Below are 23,619 nucleotides of genomic sequence, written 5' to 3'. Positions count from 1 at the left end.
GAATAACACCCCTGTGCAGCACAGAAATATTTTCATTCATTATGGATACTCAATTCAATAGAACAGATAGTGTAAGAAGCAGGAAAGTCTAGAACAATCCCAGTTTGGCAGAGCCTTTAAATAAGTACATGGAATACCCTCAGTCTCTCCTGTGGGCTTGTAGTACCAGACAGTGTGTAGCCCTTGAGCATAGTTTACTTGTAATTTCTTCCATTTAAAAAGGAACCCAACAAAACAACTTCCCTTCTAACACAGCAATGCACATACCATTTCTCCTGCTGAACACTTACATTTTTATGATTCACACACTTCATGAGGACCAGCTCCCTGTAAGCTCTCTTGGCATGAGTTTGGTTCTGAAATGGTCTGCTGAGCTTCTTAATGGCCACGTTTCTGTCAAGGACGGCATCATATGCAGCACTGTAGTGATGACAAACACAGGGGTTATGCATCTTAGAGGGTATCCAGCACTTCTCATGGCAAATTCCTGAACCTCAGGTCCTTTTCCTTTTTTCCACTGAGAAAAATACTGGGACAAAAAAAGAAGAGTTTCCATGTAAAAAAAAATAAAGTAAGAGATCAACAGGAAACGTAGCACCACATCAGCAGAAGGCAGCACACACCACTACTTCTGAACTCCAATTCCACTGGAAATTAACACTTATTTTCAAGGGGTGGGGGAAAAATTTAAGCAAATTCAGATAAAAATACAATAAAAAATGGATGAGAAGGAAGTTGTTTCATAAAGCAACTCTCTGTGCAAGGCTATAGCAGAAAAGGGTTTTGCTTTTTCTGTTGCAGTTATGAACACTTTCACAACGTGGTTCAACAACCAAGTGCCCACTTACCCCAAATGAATTTTGTGTTTTCCTTATGATATTTCTAATGGAATCAAGTTATTTAATCATTCTTTGAGACCATATCAACCAATTCCAATAACATACCTAGAAACAGAACCATTTCAAGAGGATTTTTACCCATTCCTAGTAACAAAAAAGTTTGTTACATGTGCACAGTTACAACTTTTGAAAATGAAGAAATACACTGTTTGAGATGTGAACTTTTAAAGCTGGGGCCCTAAAATGCTCCTTAAACTTTTATGTGTTTTTCACAACCTTCATTAATTTTTATAAATGTTACTCCTTATGTATGTGAAACACTTATTTTGTTGGTTCAAATCCGACTACATAATTTCTGACTTCTAAATACCATAAAGCACACTAAGTACTAGAAGCATCCCCAAATGGACAACCACCTCAGACTCATTTCCTGATTTTTCCTTTTACCAAGAAAGTGGAATTGCATGACACAAGTTTTCTGCTAGTCCATGAAAAGCAACAGTGTATTTCCCAGGAGATAAATCAACCAAGCCACCCATTGTTCTAAAAATTGCTTTCCTAAGCATGAAGTAAATATTCAGAATCCTGCAAAACTTTTTTCATTAACCCTTGCTTACTTCAGACACTCATTGACAGAGGCTAACTAACCAAGTTGAGCAGAAGCATGCAAGCATCAGAAGCTTAGTCACAAAGCCAACAAAAATGTACAGCTGTTCAAAATAGGTAAGAAACTGTTGGGAATGTTTGTCTGGGAAACCATACAAGAAGAGAAGAATCAGAAATGCTGAATTTTCACTACATCTGCATAAATAACGCACCAAATGCATCCCACAAATTAGAACAAAGATGATGAGAAGTTTTGCAAAGATTGGTTTTAGGATTTATTTAGGAAGTCTCCTGAGAGTGGGTTTAAGGAAGTGATCTTTCCATGGCCACATCTGGAGCTCTGGGTGGTACTCCAGGCTTCCTAGTATGAGAAAGATAAAGACTGGAGCAATTCCACTGATGAGCCATGAAGTTTATTAGGGACTGGAACATCTGTCATACAGGGAGCAGCTGCGTGAGCTGGAGTTGCTTAGCCTGGAGAAGGCTTAGGGTGGATCTTATCAATTTTCTTATGTATCAGCCAGGAGGAGTAAAGAAGGTGGAGCCAGACTCTTCCAGTTGTCCTGGGCAATCTGCTTTAGTTGACTCTGCTTTGAACAGCTGGGTTGGACCAGGTGTCCAACATCATCCCTTCTGTCAGTTGGTAACAATTCTGTATTATCCTATTCATGAATAAGGCATGTGACTTCCATGACCCAGCTAGTCACATGCACAAAGGTACTGCACGCAGCAGTTAAACCACACAAGCAGCAGCTTAGGTGACAAGGCTATCAGAGATCCAGCCTGACTTGATTTCTCTCTAGCCAAAGAATTTCACTCAACTAAACCTTGTGTTAGGAGGAGCATGACATGTGATTTACAGCCTGACAGTACATAGCAGAAAGCAAATCTCCTGTCCTGCTGTCAGAACTGTGTCTCTCATTCTGATGTAGTTCAGCCACAACAGGGCATCATAAAGGCCACAGCTAAAATACCCTTTAGTTCCATTAAGAAAGCATTGAACAAATCAAATGCAAAGCCCAGGGATTTAAATATACAGGATCTTTTAACAGTTAAATATTCTGTCCCTATTGTTCATAGACATTTACTGCAAATATACTTCAGCAGACAAATCTCTCAGCTAATCCATCTTGATTACCCAACTTCTTTTAGGATGAAAAGCCGATGTAAGACTCATCTGAGCTGTGTAAGAGTACTGTGAATCATTTTAATAATCTTTTTTTGTATTTTAATCTCATTAGATACGTCATAAAATTACTGACTAGGAGTTAGAAAACAACAAAAGTTGGAGCAAACATTTTCTTCAGCTTCTGATCTCTGTTCGCTTTTCTGAATTTTCTCTCTCTGTCAAAACAATCAATCTAAAATCAGAAAACCAAAGGCTTCTTAAGCAGTTGGCTTTTATGATCAATTCCTGTTTCTTTGCATACCATGGAAGAACTAAAGTTCCTAATCCTTTGTAAAGACATGTACTTTGAGTCACAAGGATGCTGATTGCAATTCTATCATGGTCTTCTGTCAAATGGAAGGTATCCAACTACTTGAAGAAGTCATTACATAAATTCATTGCACTGGGTAAACCCACAGCCCTGATGAGTTTTTTCTGTGCTCACCAGAAAGAAGCTTTTATTTACAGCCAGCCAACTCTGCACTTCACTACAGTGAAACTACAGACACCAGATGTAGGTCCTCTCTCTGCTGCTGGCTACACAAAATCCTTACCTTGGAAAACCAAGGTTAGTATTGATGATAAGCCTCCCTAAGACAAACTTCAGTCACTGGCAGGAGAGTGGCTGTATAAACACTTGGCTCCAGGGATCAGGAACAAGAGAGAGAGTAATGAGTGTCTGTGAACTCTGGTGAAAAGGCTGAGTGTGAAAGTCACTCTAAATCTCAAATAAGAGACTGGACTTGCATCTAAAAGAGTTTCTCTGGAAACTCTATCATAACAGCTCTTGCTGAACTGTGAATTTATTCTTTAATTTGTACAGTTTCTTGATTTTATAGCAGACTCTAAATTACCCCTGATCTTGTAATAAAATGATAGCTTTACTGCAATATGAGCTCAGAAAAATCCTCAGCGTTTACTACCATGTCCCTGGCAGCTGCACAGACAGAAAAAGCAGTAAATAAACTCTTTCCCCATAAATCCTCTTTACAGTTAGTTTGACATGGTAAATGTTAGTGCTAAAAATGCCTTTTAAAACTGTAAATAATTTGAAACAAACCTATTTAGCAGAGATAAAAAAATTTAGTGAATATAAATTCATGACTACCAAGAGATATATGTAATCACAGTTATTTAACAAGGCTTTTTGCTGACTTTGGCAGGAAAAAAATGAAACTCCTCCTAGTCAGATTTTCACAAACCCAGGTCATCATTTACTATAATATTCTGTGTGAGCTCAGACTATGATGATCAATGAGCAATGATCTGTTGTCAGGCACTTGGAGGACCAGGCATTCATTTTTATACCTATTTTGAAAAGAAATGGAAAGCATTCTAGTTTCATGTCCAACTTTCTATTTCAATAGACACTTACCAAATAAATACTTAAATTTATTCCTCCCATCTTTTCATCAACAGGGAAATTCAACATTTATCAATTCCATTATAGTCTACCTGCCAGAACAGACTGTTAAACCCACAGAAAATCTTTTAAAACCAACACTTGGAGATGGGTTCTTAGGAAAATAAAGGAAAACCAGGGAATCACATTTAACAAGAATGCTAATGATGGCTGATCCTCAACCACCAATCACCACCAATATATGGAGTGGAGCACCTTCCCTAGAAATGCTGAGATACACATCTAAATGTATATGCACAGGGAGATAAAAAAGAAAATATATGAATCCTTTCCATAGCAATTTCTCTGAGGCAATTTCAAAGCCCTTGGTTTCAGATAACTATCACTATTGCAGTTTCTGAAGAAGTAATTTATAGGAATGACAAGAACCAAATTTTTTCCTACATCAAGCAGAATTTCTGTAAATGTGGTATATGAAGCTTTAACCATAAAATATTTCAAGTGCTTTACATTCTCTTTACTTGAAGTCCCCTTTCAGCCAAGTACTGAACAGCAACAAAAATGAGTGAAAATGTTATTTTGCTTCAAGCAAACTTTTCTAAGTTTACTGTGGCATGGATTTTTGGTGGGTTTGGTTTGTTTGCTCCTTGCATTGCCCTCACATATCAGTCAAAATTTTAGAATGAAATTAGACTTTCTCATTCTTAACTTGTTTTTTCTCCTCTTGATAAATAACTTCCAAGTTTCTAAAGGCAGATATTCATACAAACAGTGCATATTCTGCTCTTCAATAATTACTTTAATCAGAAAAAAAGTTATTAGAGTGAAAACTCTCCAGAAAGTATATTTAAATATAGTGAATGTTTTCCATTAAACTAGTGAAAAAATAAAAGAATTCCATACATGCACCAGGGTGCAGAAAGGTTGCCCCAAGCAGTACAAGTCAAAGGCCACTGTAACAAAAAGCCTTTAGATGTCTCTATTAGATTTGGAAGCAACCCTTTGTGCTGAAAATAAAAAAAATCCAGTATGACTGTACTGAAGAGTTGCAGACCTCTTGTCAGGAATGGCTACTATACTCTCTGGATCAGTTCTATTCCCTCTGAAAATGCAGAGAAATTGAGACAATATTCAGAGCTGATGCTAAAGAAGACCAATACAGCCTCACAATGGATGACTGCTGCACTTTTCTTGTTGCCAGCTATGGCTCCAGCCTGTTTTTCTGTATGTTTCCATCAGCTCACAGCTTCTTGCAAGCCAATAGAAGCAGCTAGATTACAAAACATAACCAAGCTGCTTCCCCAGCTGCTGCACAAGTCACCATTGTTTTACTATCACCAGTTTCACAGAATAAATAAATCAGTTGCCAAGGTTTTCCATGGGGTTCCTCATTACTGCAGAGATTATTGATTAGGCTCAAAGTGTTCCTTCCTGCATTGTAGATGCAATGTGCATGTGAAACGTGTATGTGAAACATGTGATCCATTATCTTGTGTTGGAATGAAGTAACATGAGAGAGGACAGAAGAGCCTGTATTTTTTGGGATTATCATCCCAGTCCTTGAATGAAAATTCAGCATTGCTGTCAAGATTCATAGTGAATTCTGGAATTCTGTAGTGCTTAAACTTCAAAGATGTGCCACAAAAATTTTAAGAAAGAAGTTCAAATATGGCTCTATTTTTACATTTCAGCATTTTATCAGGAAAGACAGCTGGGCTCACTCATCCCCTCCCTATCCCTGCTTTGGATTCAGCCCAGGATGTGTTTGGCTTTCTGGGCTGCCAGTGCCCATGGCTGGGTCATGTCCAGCCTCTCACCCACCAGCAGCTCCAGGTCCTTCAGGGCAGGGCTGCTGGGATCTGTTCATCCCCAGCCTGTGCTGATCCCAGGGTTGCCCCAGCCCAGGTGCAGCGTCTTGTACTTGGTCTTGTTAAAGGTCACAACCCTGCAAATTTGCCGAGGTGCACTTGATCTCTTTGTCTGTGATTAATGAAGATATTAAACAACCCTGATCCCAGTATGGACCAGTGAGGGGCACCACTTCTCACTGATGTCCATCAGGATTCTGCCCTGTTGACCCTCTGGATGCACATGTCCTCCCCTCAAATCCACCTCTTCCCATTTTAGAGAGAGGGATGCTTCACAGAGGTCCAGATAAATGACATGTGAAACACTTCCCCTGCCCACTGATGGAATGGAGTCACTCCATCACGGAAGGGCACAGGGTTGGTCAGGCAGGACTTGCCCTTGGTGAAGCTGTGCTGGCTGACCTGAATCACCTCCATGTGCTCCTTGTGCCTTAGCACAGCTTCCAGGAGGAGCTGTTCCATGATCTTCCCAGGCACAGAGGTGAGGCTGACAGGCTGGTAGTTCCTAAGGTCCTCCTTTCTATCGTTTTTAAAGATGGGTACAAAGCTTCCCTTTTTCCCATCATCTGGGACTTCACCTGACTGCCATGGACTTTCAAATATCATGGAGAGTTGTCTTGGCACCTACATCAGCCAATTCCCTCAGCACTCTGGGGTGCCTCCCATCAGGTCCCACAGAGACATGTGCATTCCGGTTCCTTGGTGGCCATGAACATGATCTTTATTTACAGTGCGAGGCACTTTGCTCCCCCAGTCCCTGTCCTGCTGTCCCTCCACTGCAGAGGTGTGGGAAGACAGGTTGCCCCTGAAGACTGAGGGAAAAAGTTGAGTACTTCAGTCATCTTCTCTCTGATAGACCCCTACCAGAGAGACGATGAATGAGATACTCAATTTTTTTTTTTTTGTCTATTACCTGGCTCAATAGCCTACATGCTTACATGCAAACACAAAGTCCAAGCTCACATATCATTCAGTCCCTTTACTCCCACCCATAAAGGATTAAACTGTGTCATTGCCATATTCATAACTGTCCAATTTTGAATCTGTATTGCTCATTCTTTGTCAACTACTTCAGTCATTGCCTAAAATGCCAAAGCCAAGCAGCCTCTTGCAGCAAAAATAAAAGTGGAAGCAGAATTCATTCATAATTCTAAGGACAGCTGGATCTGAAAAGTTCTCTGTGAAATCTATCTCACAATTTAGTCATGCTGAGAGAGTTCTTATCTGCCAAAATTTCAGATGAGAGGGTCTGAAGAAAGGTGTCTGAGCCATCATATATAAGACAATGTAAAAGAAGCTGCAGGGAGTGGAGAAAGAATGGAACACTTATTTTTAATAAAGATATTTACAATAAAAGTTAGTTATCTTTCTAATTACCTGAGCTGGTGATGCCCTAACAAGAATCTTTTTGCAACCTACCAGTTACCAGTTGAGCATACTGATGCAAGATAAAACCTTTTCCATAGTCATTTTCTCTCACAAAGACAGTGGGGATACAGGGATACAGTGGGAAAGGGAATGTGGAAACAGCTATAAAGTTCACACATTGCCTGGCACACCACTCAATGGGCTCTGGTTCAGTTTAGCAGGAGATTAAAATATTCATGAGGATGCTGAGTATGGAGCATGTTTACACACTTCTCATCTGCATGTGCTCTGCTAATTCTTCATGCTTGGCTCAGAAAGCCGCTTGGCTGTTTAATACTTTTCTGAACAGCACTGTAAAATCAGTACTTTGCACTTTCTGGTCTTGAATGTCTCTTGTCACTACCTCACTACACAGTCTGCTAGCTGCCAGGAGCTTTTGTTAGCTGCCAGCCTAGGAAATTCAACCTGGGCAGCAAAAGGAGCCAAGATTCTTTTCCATCCTGCCTTGAAAGGGCTCTAGACCAATACACTTTCTTTTACATGTGAAGCATGTAAGAGATGACAATCTCATGGTTTCCAGAATATCCTACATTACTCACTCTTGGCATGCTCAAGGATTTACCAAAGCCAGAGCAAAGTGAAAAACTGAAAAATGGACCAGAGCTGGGGTGCCCATCAATATTCAGTGGCAGGAAACACATGGGCAAAAGAAGCTTAAGCATGATCTGCAGGTAAACCATATTAAGTAGATGTTTACCCCACATCTGGAAAATGGGTATAAGACACTGAATATGGCAAAGATATCTGACATTTACTGCTCTGAACTCAGCAGGGAATGTTAACTTTCGACAGTTTTCAAGATTGTTAAGCAGCACAGCCAGAAAAAGTCCAGTTTCCTTGTTTAACAGCAATTTAAAAGACATGGGAAATAATGGCACTGAGGCAGAGACTATGCACCTGGCAGAAGCAGAGTACCTACCACATTCAAAATGTCAGCCACATGATAAACCTGCTATTTTTTGGACCTACAAACTGGAATAGCTACTATCTCACTATTATTCCCTCCCAACCATACTTTAAAAGACTTGCTTGCCTGACAAACAGAACAAAAGCTGTCACTTGGGTGAATAAGAAATGCTATTTCATTTTTCTTGCTGCATTTCTCAAATGATTAAAAATCAAAATTCAAGAGTGGAATAAAAGTGTACTACTACCAATCATTCACCAACAACATGATAATCATGGGAGAAAAAGGGTAAGAAGTTTAACCCTAAAAGGCTGCTCAAATTCTTGTTTCCCCCCAAACTAACCCTGCAATCTCTACAAGGCTGTTCTAGGCAGACAAAACCAGCATAAATTACCTGCTGCATTACAAGCCAAAGCGTCTTTTTCCAGTGGGAACAAAATGAAAACTATTAGGTGTTGCATAGAGGTAAAACCTTACAAAGAGAAGGCCATGTAAAATCATGGCTCAGGCCTGCAAATTTGGATAAGTAGAAAAGGACTATGGGAAAGAGACTCAGCTGAATTAGGGGTAGAAAAATGAGTTATATAACCCTAGCATGTTCACATCGTGGTGTATGGTGGTTGGCTGAATTGTTTGTTAAGATTTAATCCTGTGTAACTGAGAAAGGCCTGACTGCTTTAAAATGCCTGGTTTTTGCAATAAAGCAGCTCTCCTTTGCATCTGCCCGGGGACTCTGCGTCACTCCAGACCCTCACCCCACAATTAGGTTTTTGAGTTGCCACGTTACACCAGAAATTTCAATACTTAGTTGTTTAAACAGAATTTTAAGACACTATTTGAAGCCAGGAAAGAAAAAAAAAAGATAAAAAAACCACCAACCCCCCCAAAAGAAATTCCACACAAATAACACCCACAAACAAACAAACCAACTCCTCCATGTCCTATTTTTGAATTGCAAAGTGACTCCTGCATTTGAGTCTTCCTACTTTCTGCTTCCCTTTCTAACTATCTGTATCTACTGCAGACTTCTGCCCACTCTTTGTTTTCCCACTCATGTCATAACAGACATGTCTTGCATTGTTCACAAATTTCACCCAGGCTTCACACAGAATATCTTGTTTCCCACTGTCTTTCTATCTTCCACAACTACTTTTTAATTTTTTTGGGCTGTCACTGCCTCTTTATGATTGTCTAAGGACAGCTCCTGGGACCAAGCACAATATATTGCTTTCTGTAAAGCACCATGAGCATCTGTAGACTACATTAATCTTAGAGAATAAATATCAGCAATACATGCTGACAAAGAAAATTTAATTACCTGAGCTGCATTTCTTTCCAGATTGGCTCTAGTTTTTCTATGTCTGGTTCCACTGCTTCTTTTTTTCTGATGCCTGCCCTTTTATTTAGGTGCTCTGTCCTATTGCCCCACTTCCCTGATCCCATGTGCCCATGGCCATTGTCCTACCACAGGAGAAACCCCTTGGTCCTAAGAGGGAACAGAAGTGTTTTGTGCAATTGGTCTCATGTGAAACACATGGTGAGGATGAGTGATGATGATGCAAGGGTGCTCATGTCAGTGGGGATGGGATTTCAGGGGAATGACATGGAAGGATAAGCCTGAAGTCTCTTAAGGAGCAGCCACAATGCACTGACAGGAATTAATGCCAATCCTGGATTTCCAGGAGGAGCAAAGAGAGCCTTGAAAAAATCTCTCCAGTAAGTTGCATCACAGTGGCGACCCAGGACAAATGTGAGAAAAGGGAGATCTGGCAGCAACCAAAAGGAAGCTTTTTACAGTGCAGGAGCAGATAGGCACCTGACTTCTGTAAAGAGGGTTTGATACTGGAATCATCTACCAAGGGAGGTGGTAGAGTCACCATCCCTCGAAGAGTTTATAAAAAGACTGGATGTGGCACTTGGTGCCATGATCTAGTTGAGGTGTTAGAACATGGGTTGGACTCGATGATTTGAAAGGTCTCTTCCAACCTAGAATTTCTGTGATTCTGTGAAAACATCTCTGTCTAAAAGTGTAAATTAAATGGAGTTTCTAACCAACTTAAGTTTCACAATCATCAGTTATGTCCCTGCAGACACAGAATTTACAAACAGCATTTTTAAATGGCTCCAAGGGCACCACAGGTCCAGCCACAGTTATGAACTAACCTGCTCTATGCCTGAGAGTTGCACCAATCCAGCCGAAAAACCTGGCTGCCAGGGCTCTCAAATGAGCCTGACTCTGCCTTTACAGTTCTGAATCTGTGACCAGGTAAATGGAGCATTGCTGCCAGGGTTCACAAAAACAGATTGCACAGAGATGGCTCCCTCACAAACTTATTTACTTTTTCTCCCCATAAACCTGCAGAGTATAAATATGGAATAGATTTTGCCTGCTTAACTGTTGTAGTCATGGAAACCATACGAGTTCTTTAAGGAGAAAGGAGTCAAAAAAGGACATAGAAATATAGGCAGTGTATTTTAGAGACAGAGGGCATGATTTCCTTGCTATAAAAGAATACTGTAGCACATTTTATTACATACAATTTGTGATTACCGCTACATTTTAGATTTCTCTCTACAAGCAAAGGGAAATGAAACAAAAGACAAATGTGAAATATGTGGTGAATCCCTGCCTACTAAGAATCTCTGCATTCTGATAGAAAAAGGACATTACCAAAAAAAAAAAAAAAAGAAACTGAGAAATATTTTTGGGTATATCCTTTTTCTTTTTTTTTTTTTTTTTGCCTCTTTCTCACTTATAGACAGTTGTAGTAGATAGAAGAAGTGTCAAGAATCAAAGCAAACAATGACTCAAACACAATCCATCTGTCCTATTTTTTAGATGCTATGTATAGTTTGTCACATGGCAACAGTTCTCTGTGATCCTAACAGCAGTTCCTTCCATATCCAAGCTCAGTTCTTTGCTGCAAGAGCACTCCAAGACATGGCTTCTTCCTCCCACTCCATATGCAAGCAAACTGTCTGTGGATATGTGTTAATATGCAAACTCTAATAAATCAGCTTGAGAAACACAAATCTGACCAACTTAAACAAGCACCTCAATATTCTGGAGGTCAAATACAGAGAGATACTCAGCCTTTGCTGCACCCACTGGGAATCTCTCAGCACCTGAAAATTCACATGCTGGGAATCCAGATTCCAAGCACAACTGGGACATTTGCTATCTCTCTCAAGAACCAAGGCATAGATACATCAGAACCACAAAGCAGAATGTGCTGCTTCACACGTACACCAGATCAATGGGCGACCAAATACACACAGCTTTTGGTGTTTCAAAGTAACAACATGCTAGAAAATCCAAAGAATACCACAGTGTAACTGCAAACTGGGGGCTGGGGAAAGGTCCTGCAATGTACAAATGAATGAGAGAGGTTTGAAGCTTGCTGTGAGTTTAATTTCTGGTATTCTGGTATTGCAACAAGAATTTCCCAAAATGTAAAAAAAAAAACCCAAAAAACCACAAAAAAAAATCACAAAAGGAGGAAAAAATTTAAATCATCATGTGCTGCCATGTGTACAGGATGATATTAGCACTGGGAAACATGGCAGAATTTGTTCATACTGAAATGCTTATTTCACTATCAGTGCAGCAACAGTTCCCAGAGCAAAGTGACTGCTATTTCTTACATCCCTCTCACAGAACACACTTGTAAAACTCTCTAAAAGTTGTTTTCAGAAACCTCCTTGGGAGCAGGATGTTAAAGCACATCAGCAAAGCACACAACAGCTTGAGGAAGAGAACACTGGCTGAACTAATGGACACAATTTGAAGAATCTACAACAGAATGGGATCAATCTGCAGTGCCAGCCAACAGAAGTTTAAGCACAAAAAGCTGCAAGATGTAAGTGTAACTGGAATGGAAACAACCAAACTCATGACATATGCTCAGTTCTGCTTCACATGGGACTCTGGGGCTGACAGAATTAATGCTGCCACTCTCTTCAGGGCCACTGAAATTCTAGGCATATCAAAATACATTGTTCACCCCCTTTTGCCTCTGAATGACATGTATTCTTTGTTCTCCTCTTCTGAGGAAAATTAGTGATTGATCCCACAGAGAACATCTCTAAACTTCAATGGAGCTATACCAATTTATATATGCGCAAATGTTGATCTCTATCAGGGAATAGAGTATTTCAATTCAGTGACACAAAGAAATCAAAACAGTACTGCTGGGATAGCAGGACCACAATGGAGAAAATTATTCAAGTCTCAAAACTTGGATACACCAGCGTCCAGCTGAACAGTACAAATAAAACTGTGTGTTAGCTGTAAGACACTGATACAACCATTATTCTTTGTGGTTTTCCCACTGCATTACAGCAAAAGTATGAGCTTGGAATTGGTTATGGTCAGAAGCATCAACTGCTCTTTTCTATGGCTTTTACCATTATTCCCATTGCAGTATCCCTTGAGATCCTTATAGTCAGCCCAGGAGTCAATGGTGCTACACAAAACCAGAACTGAAGGATAATCATTGTACAAAAGAGCTCAAGTGTTTCTGCACCTTGTAGTGGACAATACCTGTCAAATTTCCCTTCCAGCCTTTGAACACTCTGGGAAGTGGCTGAGTCATCACCCCAGCAGGTATTGAAAAAGATGTGCAGATGTGGCACCTGGGGACATGGTTTAGTGATGGACAATGCTGGGGGAATGGCTGGACTCAGTGATCTTCAGGGTATTTTCCAACCTAAATGATTTTGTGGTGCTGTGATTACTTTAGGGAAAGAATCAGCAGATTTATAAGCTACAACAAGCAACACCATCACCACAAGCTGCTCTGAAAGAGCTCTGTACTCCATAAGGTTCAACCACTAAATTACAATTAAATCAGCAAAGGAGAACCTATGGTAATATCAGGCAACACAGGAAGCTTTCTATTGTCTTGCTGGCTCTACCTATTACAGGAGCACTAAAATATTATCATCTCCTTTAGGTTCAGGCTCAAAAGTATTATCAAACCCCCTAATTCAAAGAAAACTATCTGCAGCACATTTCCCAATTTACTACTTCAGGAATATATTTACAGTCTTCTCTATATCTGCAGATGAGGTGTCTTTCTAAATTTATAATGCACTCATAGAAAAGCTCTCATAAAAGCATAATTCCTGCTCCCATATCCTCCACTCCAACATTACTCACACAGAAACTTCCTGCACCAACAAGACAGAATAAAGCCCTTCCCAGCCAACCCCTGCAGTCCAGCTGGCACGTCATTAGACCACATCTCAACATCATGCAGCATGAAAGCTTGTGCTCACTTTTCTTAAAAGACCAAGATAAAAGATTCCAGCTGAAAGGCATCATCAGACTCATTTATTTGATGTTCACTCAGACAACTTAGTTTTCAAAGCTGTAACTTTCTCCTGATAATACACACAGGCATAGCCACCATGTGATGATAAACCAGGCCAAATGTCTCCTATAAGATACTGCTAAGATTTTAATTACTTGTGTCCTCAAGCCTGTAAGTGATGTCTTCCCTATCTGCCTCAGAAACCTGGACTTCACCCTTGCTTCAATCGTAAATTCAAAAGCTGTCAGAGGCCCTTCAAATTGCTTTTGAAATATTTCTGTACAACACCATTTTTCTAGACATCACAGGCAGTATCAAAAATATCACAGGCAACATAAAAATGATGGCTTGCAAACCACAGCAGAAAACCTACAGATCAATTACCTTGCTTCCAGGCAAAAAGCACTCATTGAAACCATAAAGAAACACCCACTCCAACATCAGCATATTTCTGTTGATTTTATGGAACATGAGAATTCCTCTCCATCCACCATCACCCACCATGCACAAACCCAAGATGAAAGTGACCTGCCTCTCTTTCTCAGCCCCTTGCAAAATGAGGTAGGTGTCAACTCCCTTCTAACACTGCAGAGGGGTATCAGCTGCTTCTTCTCTCAGCAGTTTAATGGCACATATCTAATTAAACTCAGAAAACTGTTTTCTGTTTCTATGACAGACTCAAGGATGAACTAGTGTGCTCACAGGCCTGTGCAGTTTGTACAACTACAGTTTGGTCAAATAAACACCAAGCTGTGTTTCAGCCATGCCCCATCGTCATCATGCCTGTATTAACAACATGGTAATGATATGCAAACACACCCTTTATAGGCTTTCTCACAGATGTCAGTGTGATGTACAGTGGGGAAACAGCCTACACTTTCATAAAGAGTAGTGTTTGCAGGATGAAGAGCAGTTTCCCTGCTCAAGATATTCCAAGAAGCTTGTTTTCTTTCCTTCTTTCGGCTGCTAAAATTATTTTGTGAACATAGTTAACACAAAACCCATTAAAAGAGACCAAAGATTAATTTCCAAAGATCCTACATATACTATGTCTGGATAAGTACCATTTCCTCACTGGATTTATAATTATTACACATGGGCACAATTATAACAATCACACCATATGGTTTTGTCTTTTCCACATAATTCACTAAATTATCATCTCATGAAGATTTAATATCTTTAATGCTTCCATATGAAGAAAATAATTTTTTTCTTTGATGTAATTTTCAGCACTACCCAGAGAAATCAAGTCCCTACCTTTTCATAACCACATTTCCTGCTTCCTGTGCCTGCTTCTGTTCCACTACATAAATTGTTTTCCACTGACATTTTCCTGCTTATCTTGAAACCTGTTCATAGAACTGTGTGGGAAGATTTCAGTATTCTGTGGCTTTGCCTAGGAACCCTGCAACACCTTCCAGAGCCTGCAAAAATCAGCCTCTCCCCCTAAAAGGAGTTAGCATTCAGCAGCCCTGCCCCATCACTCCATAAAACCAAGTGTCACAATGCACCACTGCTGTCTCCAGTAGCTGGGCAGCCAGCTATCCCACTCAACGAGAGGTATGTCCTTTCCTATAGTTATCCTGAAGGAAAATCCAGAAACTGTCCATGCCCTGAGAAGACTGAGCCTAACCCTTCTGTGCCTGCCCTTGGCAGAGGGAACAATCAGAAATCACCCTGATTTCTACACTTCTAATTCTGGCAGGAAGGGACAGAATTGCATCCCAGATCTGTGACACTTCTTGAACAAGCCATTTAATATAAACAGAGCCACTGGATCTGAAAGAAGCTATGACCTAGGTTTTCCCTGCTATTTTCATAGAGGCACTCCTTGTGGCTATTCTTTGCAAAGGAACAAGACAAGCAGGGCAGATCACCTCCACCAGAGCATGCTGTGCTGCATGAATAGGCAGGTTTTTGGTATTTTTGTTACCTTAATCAGCTTTTTCTAGACGTAACTCTATTTCCATCTAAATAGAGTAAGCTTCTACAGTAGAAACTTATTCTAATATAAAGTTTACTGTGTAAGCTTATAAATATGAGGTAACGAGAAACTTACACAACTGAGGATGTTTCTTATAATGTATTGTTTTCTCTTAGCTAAACTACAAATATTTATCTCCTAATTGTTTTCTCATTAATTAATCACTTCACCATTGTTTCTTCATGTTTGCTGATGGATGATTTATTGTATTTCTGGTAAATTCTGCCTTACAACAGGCAGTTTAGCATGTAACACAAGTTAAGAAAAAAATGCTCATTATCTTCCCCATCTATTGTGTAATACGTCTATATCTCTATCACCAAAAAGGCCTTTTATGGCCTCTGCATGCTACTCACCATTTCAGGAAATTTGTGTTAACTTTCACTTGAACTTTCTTGTTTTCTGATTTGATTTTCTTTCCTAAGAAATTCATAAATTTTGCTGTCAAATCTTAGTATGAAAGTAACATTCACAGGATGCCTTTGATTTTATTTAGCTTAATTTCTCTATTTTTTGCTGCTCACAATTGATCATTACAGCAATTCAGTTGCAGAGAGGTTCAACAAAACCTGATTTTCGTCTGAAACAAATAGAGGATAGAAAGGAGGAAGAAAACCACTTTTGCTTTATATGGAATTGAAAAAACAGTGCAAAATTAATTTCAGTAGTACTGAACCCAAAATATGCCTCTTTCCCAAAGCTGATTTAAAAGCAACCTTGAGTTGTTTTGTGTTTAAGATAAGGAATATGGTGCATGGTCATTTAGATCAATCTTTGGACTTGCATGGTCTCAAAGTATACTAAACACTGGAAGTGATGGACTGAAACATAAGGGTGTGCTGTCAGTGCTGTTACACTGGCAATTATGGTGCCAGTGCCAACAATCCATGGAAAAACATTTGCCACTGGATTAAAGGAACCTCTTGCTTTACCACTGCCTACACCTGTAAAGTCACACACATTATATCAAATTCAGGAAAAAAACCCAGTGACAGACATGACAGATGAAATTAAGACTTCACCTTTGATCAAGATATAGATAAAATATTGTTATAGCTACCCAAATGTCTCATAATTAAACAGGTAACAAATGCTTGCACAGAGACATTTAAATACAAGCCACAGATATTTAAAAGCCATGTCTAAAAATGCAGAGGCAAAAGCCACCCAGGATTCCACAACTTTTGAACATGATAAATTCAAATTGCATTGTTTAGGAGAGCTACTGAATTCATCTTTTGCTCACATTATTCACATCACTGCAACATCACTTTTAAGAAATAAAGGAAACATTAGCAGTTGCCTCTATTTCAAAGGCTTCCACCCTGAACATCTGAGAATGCTATGGGATGTGACAAGTTTCTGAATTGCTCTCAGTGACTTTTACTGTACAAAGACTAAAATTACGGGGTTTTCTTGGGATATTATTTGCACTGCCTCAGGAAATAGAGCCCCAGTTGTCAATTATGATAAGATCTCTCTCCTGCTTTCTTGCTAGTTGCATTTTGCTGTGTGGAGAAACAAACCCAGTGCTATCACTCTCACCAGCCAGGGAATTTATTAGCAAACCACTGGGCTCCTTCTGCCTCAGGATGTCTGTTGCCTGACTGCTATTTTTGCAATTTTAGACAACAGCTGTGGCTGGCAAACTGTGAGGAGATGCAAAATGCCAATTCTGTTTCCAAGCATCATAAGAGAAAGTGCTGATACTCACCAAACTATTCCCTGAGCCCCAGAGCCAATAGGTTTCAAGTTCTGGTAGCGTTTGAGGACTGTGAAGGTCGAGTCACCTACTTCCACGCTGTAGAACTGGTTGTCAACTTTGCTTTTGCTCATGTTGTAATGTTTGGCAATATATGACACATCCACTTGTTTCCCAAATCCCTGTCGTACAGAAGAAGGGAAGGGGAGAAGGGTTGGTAAAAACAGAGAAACCAAGGCTGGTAAAGCATTAGAACACTGATAAAGCACTGTCAGCCTAATTTTTCAATATAAATTATTCTCATTTTCATAAAGACTGTATCAAATCTTCTTTCATGCCAGAAGCCACCATAAAAAGGCACTGATTAAAGAAAACCAGTTAAAGAATTCTCCAGCTGATGTTTGTGACACAGCCACTGCCAACTACTGGTCTCTGCCTGCCATCACTCCTGCCTCATGACTACTGGTTATGTGCTCATGCTGATTCTGCCCTCATTTGTTTTGCAATTAATTTAAAATAAGATGGCTTTCATCAGTGTGGAAGTGGGACAAGAGACACAGGAATCAGGCCCTTCATTATGGATCAGACAGAGCAAGCAAATGTATTCCCGTGAGTGCTGAAACTTTCCCTGAGCACGTGATAAAGGCCTTGAGAACCTTCCAACATGGGTTGCAAAAGAAACAGAGCAGTAAATGAGATAAGTTGTGACCCAACATGGCTCAGTATCATGGAGATTCATCCAGAAGCTCCAGAGGTCTTCAAGAGTTCTGGTTTCCTAAGGATAGGAGGGAGGATTGCTCTTGTGACCTAACAAATGCAGCAAACAACAATTTTCATGACATGAAACCAAGCCCTATAGCTAGCACTGCACAGCAGTGCTCCTCCCCTAAACTGTAAAATTAAAACCCAATAATTTTTACAAGACTTAAAAAACCCTCCCTCAAATCTGTAAAATTACCATGCAGCAAGTTACATTATAACCCCTTTATGACTACTGCTGAGCTCAGTTCCCTATGGACTACTGAGCAAATTTATAGTAATTTGAGATAAAAATCAGAATTAAGTGCTTGTAATTAAGGATTCTATAGTACATGATTCTGAGCACAAGATGCAAAAGCTCAACATATTACAACAGAACTGCCCTAAAAGAGTTGACATTTCAGTTATGGAAGCCAAGACATGCCCAGATGCCTTCCATAAAGCAAACCCAAAAAACAGCTATGCCTCTGTGTATGCATTATTTTTTCAGTGCTCCCAAACACAGCTTATAAATTTTCTTATTTGCTCTATTATAAATTTCTTTCCCCCAAAAAAATCTGAATAATCAAATGCATTATGTGTTTATGGACTACTAAGTTGAAATTTGATGAACTTGGGAAAAAAGTAAAGTTGACTCTGATTACATTACTCGTTCAATTAAAAAGGACATCTTTCCAGTGTTCCAAAACTCTGGCCATTATAAACAGATTACTGACCTTGCAAAGAACTTGGATTTTAAGGTTTGCCTTGGAAAAATTATTTATTTTTTTTGTCCATTATCTGACTGGAAGGCCCTTTGGTACTGGACAGCATCATCCTAAACACCTCATTTAGAGACTTTGAAACATTTTAATAAATGCAGCTCTTCATTCAAACACAAAATCCCATCTTAGAAGACCAAGTGGAAACTTTAACTTGTTCTTCAAATATTGTAAGGGGGAGAGCAGGGGAGGTCTTGCCCTAACACAAAAAGTGAGAGATTTATGGACACTGACACAGTGCTAAATTGAAGCTTCCAGAGAGTGAAACAATTCCAAAAGAGGTTTGAATTTTTCTCATTGGAAGACAAAACAGGCTGCATCTGATTCACACTGTGTAGCCTTAGTTTTAAAATGTCTTCCATTCTGTGAAGAGAGATGCATAAATTTGGCTATTCAGCTCAGGTATTCATACCAGACCTGAAACTGGAAGGTTTTTTTGTTTTTTTAATAACATGCTCCTGATTGACAGGAATTTCACAACTCCCTCTGGCTAGACAAGCACATTTGGAGCGTGTTTTTCCTGATGTCATTATCAGAATAATGCAGGACATATTCAGCATTAACACCCATTACTCTGAAACCAATGTTTATATATAAAGTGTCAGCATAAAAATTGCATTCCTGAGTGAGCCTGACTCATATCCAGCTCCTCTAGAAGTACAGACAGAGTGAATTTTTAAAACAAATTGGATGACTGTGTTAAGGCTTGGATGAGCCAGGCCTGCCACAACTTGTGTGTGTCCTCACTCCCAAGCTACCTGACAGCTCCTTGTGTGGCATGGAGCTACATGGGAGCACATATTTTATCACTCTGTGTCTAGAATAAAAATTACTTGCTTTTAAGTTAGCCTGACCGTGTGAACTACTAGCCTCAGGAAACTCAAGCTGCATACAGCGGGGTTTCTGAACTGCTGTGGTTCCAGCAGCCGGTTCTTTTAAATCCAGACATGTCTTAAAAATCAATTAAAACAGCTGAGAAGAACCATTCTGTAGCACCTCAGTTATGTGAGTAATTAACATATCCAATTGCTTCAGTCAACAGCAATTAAAGTTGTGGACCTAGAAGACCACAACTGATAAGAAAAGGTGAATGTTCTGATGATGTCCTGAATCTGCTCCTAACTGTGCGACAGAGGGAAAGGTAAAGACTGTTTTATTTTCCATTGAATATTTTTTTCTTTTTAGATTAGTATCTTTTTCCCTACTTAAAAATTTGTGCCCCATAAAGTTTTTGATAGAAAACAAACACCAAGCATTACTTGTAAAAATTCAAGGCAGGCTGATTTAGTTTGAAGTTTACTTCAAGTAGAATGCCTCCTCTGAGTGACAAAAATTTCAGTTTTGTGGACAGGCCAAGGTCTAAGTTGCTTCCTCGCTCTAAACCCACACTGCTATAAATCTACCAAAAAAACCCCACAAAACACCGAAACAAACCTCTACTCTATATTTTCCAATTTTTACCAAAGCCTAAACAAGCAAAACAAAAGCACTGTAAGGTTACTGATGCCCACTGCACTGCTTACTTTCATAACAACAGGAGATGAGCGATATAACTATCCTTGTCATGATGCTGACTTAAACCAAATCCCAAAGTCAATGAATTAACACCATTATTGAATTAATCACATTTGATCAGATCCCCAAGCCAAGCTGACACATAATCAAGAACCTTCTCTGGTTGATTCCACAGCCACTTCCTATTGAGGACAAGGAAATGGCAGTTTTGTTTCACTCCAAAATTAAGATAAAAAATCTTTTCCCTTTAGCAAGGAAATTCATACTCTTTACAGAGCATGTCAAAGTTAGTTTTAGTTTCCAATCCTGATGAAAAAGTTCTTCTCCCAGTCTTCAAATTCACGTAGCTCATCTTAAAGAAGCCTACACACTACGTTTTGTTAACCTCTTACATCCTCAGTGCTCATTTAAAGCCTTTCCAGAATCCTAGGTGTTGGTACAGATACTGATATTCCCCCAGATGCCCCTCTGTACACCACTAAGCTATTTCACATTCAGGTTTTACTGCACAGTGCTTACAAGTCCTGTACAAACAGCTTAAGTTAAAGCTTTGACTATGTGGCATCAGAAAGGAACCCAGGGCTAGGAATTTCCAGTACACACCCTTCTGTAGATGCACCTAACCATAAACTCCTTTCAAATGTGATTGAGGCTAACATCATAAGAAACCAGGAATTAGCACTTCATTAAGAACTAGATGGGGGAAGGAAGTTTATAGATATACATTGCAATCAGGATACAACAGTAAAAATGTATAAGTCTCATAGAGTAAAGTGAATCACAGTGAGTTAATATATTTTCAGGTGAACCTCAAATGAAATTGGGCAAGCCACAATACTGAGGCCCCATAACAACAGTAAACATTGAAGCTGTGAAACTTTGAACAAAACTCATCTAAGTTTCTCAGACCTCTGTGTAAGATGAAAGATTATTCCTCAGAGACAAAGCATGCATGGAAATGCCATTTGTTCTCAGTTTCCATAAACATTTGGACAATGAAATTACATTACTTCAGCACTGAGACGAACTTAGCCTTCATTTTATAGGTACAAAAATGCATGAACCATTACTTTCTCCTTTTGGTACCTAATTGAAAACTTCTAGTGCACACACACACACATTTCCCAATGCCATTCTCTTTCCTCCATACTGGGAAATTTAAGAGTAAGAGAAGTAAAAGTTTCTCAGCCCTGAAAATCTAACTATCCTTGTTAGCTCACTTGAGCACATAGCATATTTGCAATGCTGTTTGCTTAGTAACCTGACAAGTGAGAAAGAGAAAAGAAAATAAACTGTCAAGACACAAGCATCTGAGATGAAGGAAAAAGATACTCCCACCATTACTAATTGCTTAGAGAGGATGTATTTTGCTCTCAAAGGACAAGTATTTAAAAATTCAGTGGAACTCAAATAACTTAAACAGAGCTACAAACTGTATTCCTTTCCTTTCTTTCAGAGTACAGAGAGCAAGAGAGTTTAAAAGCCCAACAGAAACAAAATTGTTATTTTCTATATTGTAAGGTGAATTGCTTCCTGATATCCCATTTTATTTGTCCATTTCTATCCTACAAAATAAACATATTTATCATATTTTACTGACAGGCCTTTGTTTCTGAACACCAATCCTTCTATTATTGACGAGCCTAAAATATGGCTATGTCTTGAAGCTCAGCATCTCATACATTTCAGCTTTTATAAATACAAACCATGCTAGCAGCAATTTAAGGCAAATTACTCTCCCTTGCATCTCTGAGACAGTAAGCACTGTCACAGATTCTGCTGGCAGCATCAGCAGAGGGGAAACTTTACCTCAGTGCTTGTATCCTTCCCTGTCTGTCCACAGAAATCCTGGCAGGAGCACCCATTTGAGGGTGCCATGATGCAAGGATACTGAGATCAATAAAAGCCCTGCAGGTATGTGTGTAAATGCAGGTGGGTGAAAGAAGCAGATGGAAGGCTGAGAGGCTGACTCCCAGCTGGCACAGAGCCCAGAGATGGGCAGGATGAAGCAGAGAGGATGCTCTGAGCCAGACATCATGGTGGCTCCCCATGAGCCCCCACATCCACACCCAGCCTCAGACAAAGAATCTGGTGCGGACCACAGCAACATTCCAGATGTGGATGCCTTTGGATCCCTCAGGACACAAAAAGATATCTTCAAGCTACAATTTAACCTTGAAAGTCAAATGCTGAGGTTGTGCAGACCAGCATTCATGAGTCTGGTAAAACCCTCAGGCTTCTGGCCTGCTCACCTGGGTGCACCTGCCCAGCCAGCAGCAATATGAATTTAATGGCTGTCCTCCCACTTGCACAGCTCTAATTCTCACAGAAGTCTCAAGTGCCAGAATTCTGCCATGAATGTGAATTTGCTGAGCCCTCTGCTTTGAATTTCATGGTCACAGGTTTTGCTGTGTAAATTTGAATGGCCACAGAAGCTGTCACTTGGGAAATACAGAGTGTCTTACATAGAAGACACTCTGTATTTAAAACACTCTGTGTTCTATATATGACACATTTATGGCAGAAATTTTATCTATTTCTTTCTCCCCATAAAGCCAGACTTCTCACTTCTTCTGGCTCTCCCTGCACTCAAAAGTCCATAAACAATGATCCAACCTCCTACACAGGGTTTCATCTTGTGTGTGTGTGGTTGGATGTAATATTACAGATTGTGGTTTTACCAGCCACATCATACCACAGTTCTTCATTCTTCCACCTCATTCTCTTCCTGTGAGGCTTGTATTAGTCACCCAGTCTTCCTGATTTTAGTGTGTTTTGAGAGGGATTTTAAAGCTAATTTCTGGCCTTCTTTTAATCTCTCTCCAGCTGCCTTGCCCCCCAGACAGGGGGCTTTCTGCACTTAGCCTTTCAAGCAGAAAACAGACCCCTGCCAACAACTCAGCCTTGACTGATCAGTGATTGATATTTTTACATTTGCTTTATTCACTCCATTTCAACACACCATATTAAAGCATTTTATTAAATGTAGTACAACATTTCTAAGTGCTGGTTGGGTTTGTTTGGAGATTTTTGGGTTTTTGTTGGTTTTTTTTTTTTTTTTTTTTTTGTTAGGTTGGGGGTTTTTAATAGGTGTTATTTTTTATTTATTTGTTTAAACACTCTGTCCTTGTTTAACCTCTTCTAACTGAGATACCGAAAACTTATCAGCTTACCTAGCTCTGATTGTACACAAAGCAGCAAGTCTGCCTTTTCCTTTTCAATTGTATTTACTCAAAACATGAGGCAAAGCACTATTTTTTATTTTTCTCTTGTCCTCCACATGTTCACTGAGCTCTTGGTACTTTTAATTCATTCCTTCCTACAGATACCAAATTTTCATAGGTGATTTCTAACTGTGGTATCATGTATCGCTCAGAAGTCACTGTGTCCCAGAGGTGTGG

General features: G+C 39.6%; 1 protein-coding gene across 3 annotated transcripts in view; it reads right to left on the bottom strand.

Moving 5' to 3' along the window:
- The window catches only part of MAPK10 (mitogen-activated protein kinase 10), a 146,121-nt gene that overhangs the window by 52,999 nt on the left and 69,503 nt on the right, over positions 1 to 23,619 (bottom strand). For all 3 annotated transcript variants that reach the window (XM_058802999.1, XM_058803000.1, XM_058802998.1), the window contains exons 4-5: positions 17,196 to 17,365; positions 291 to 420 (exon numbers count right to left, since the gene is read on the bottom strand). In XM_058802999.1, coding sequence (XP_058658982.1) covers positions 291 to 420; positions 17,196 to 17,317 — 252 coding nt within the window. In that variant the 5' untranslated portion in view covers positions 17,318 to 17,365. The remainder of the gene's footprint in view (positions 1 to 290; positions 421 to 17,195; positions 17,366 to 23,619) is intronic.

This window comes from Ammospiza caudacuta, chromosome 4 (assembly GCF_027887145.1).
Source record: "Ammospiza caudacuta isolate bAmmCau1 chromosome 4, bAmmCau1.pri, whole genome shotgun sequence".
NCBI classification, from domain to species: Eukaryota; Metazoa; Chordata; class Aves; order Passeriformes; family Passerellidae; genus Ammospiza; species Ammospiza caudacuta.
The sequence above is the reverse complement of the archived record's forward strand: the minus strand, read 5'-3'. Positions and strand labels throughout refer to the sequence as shown.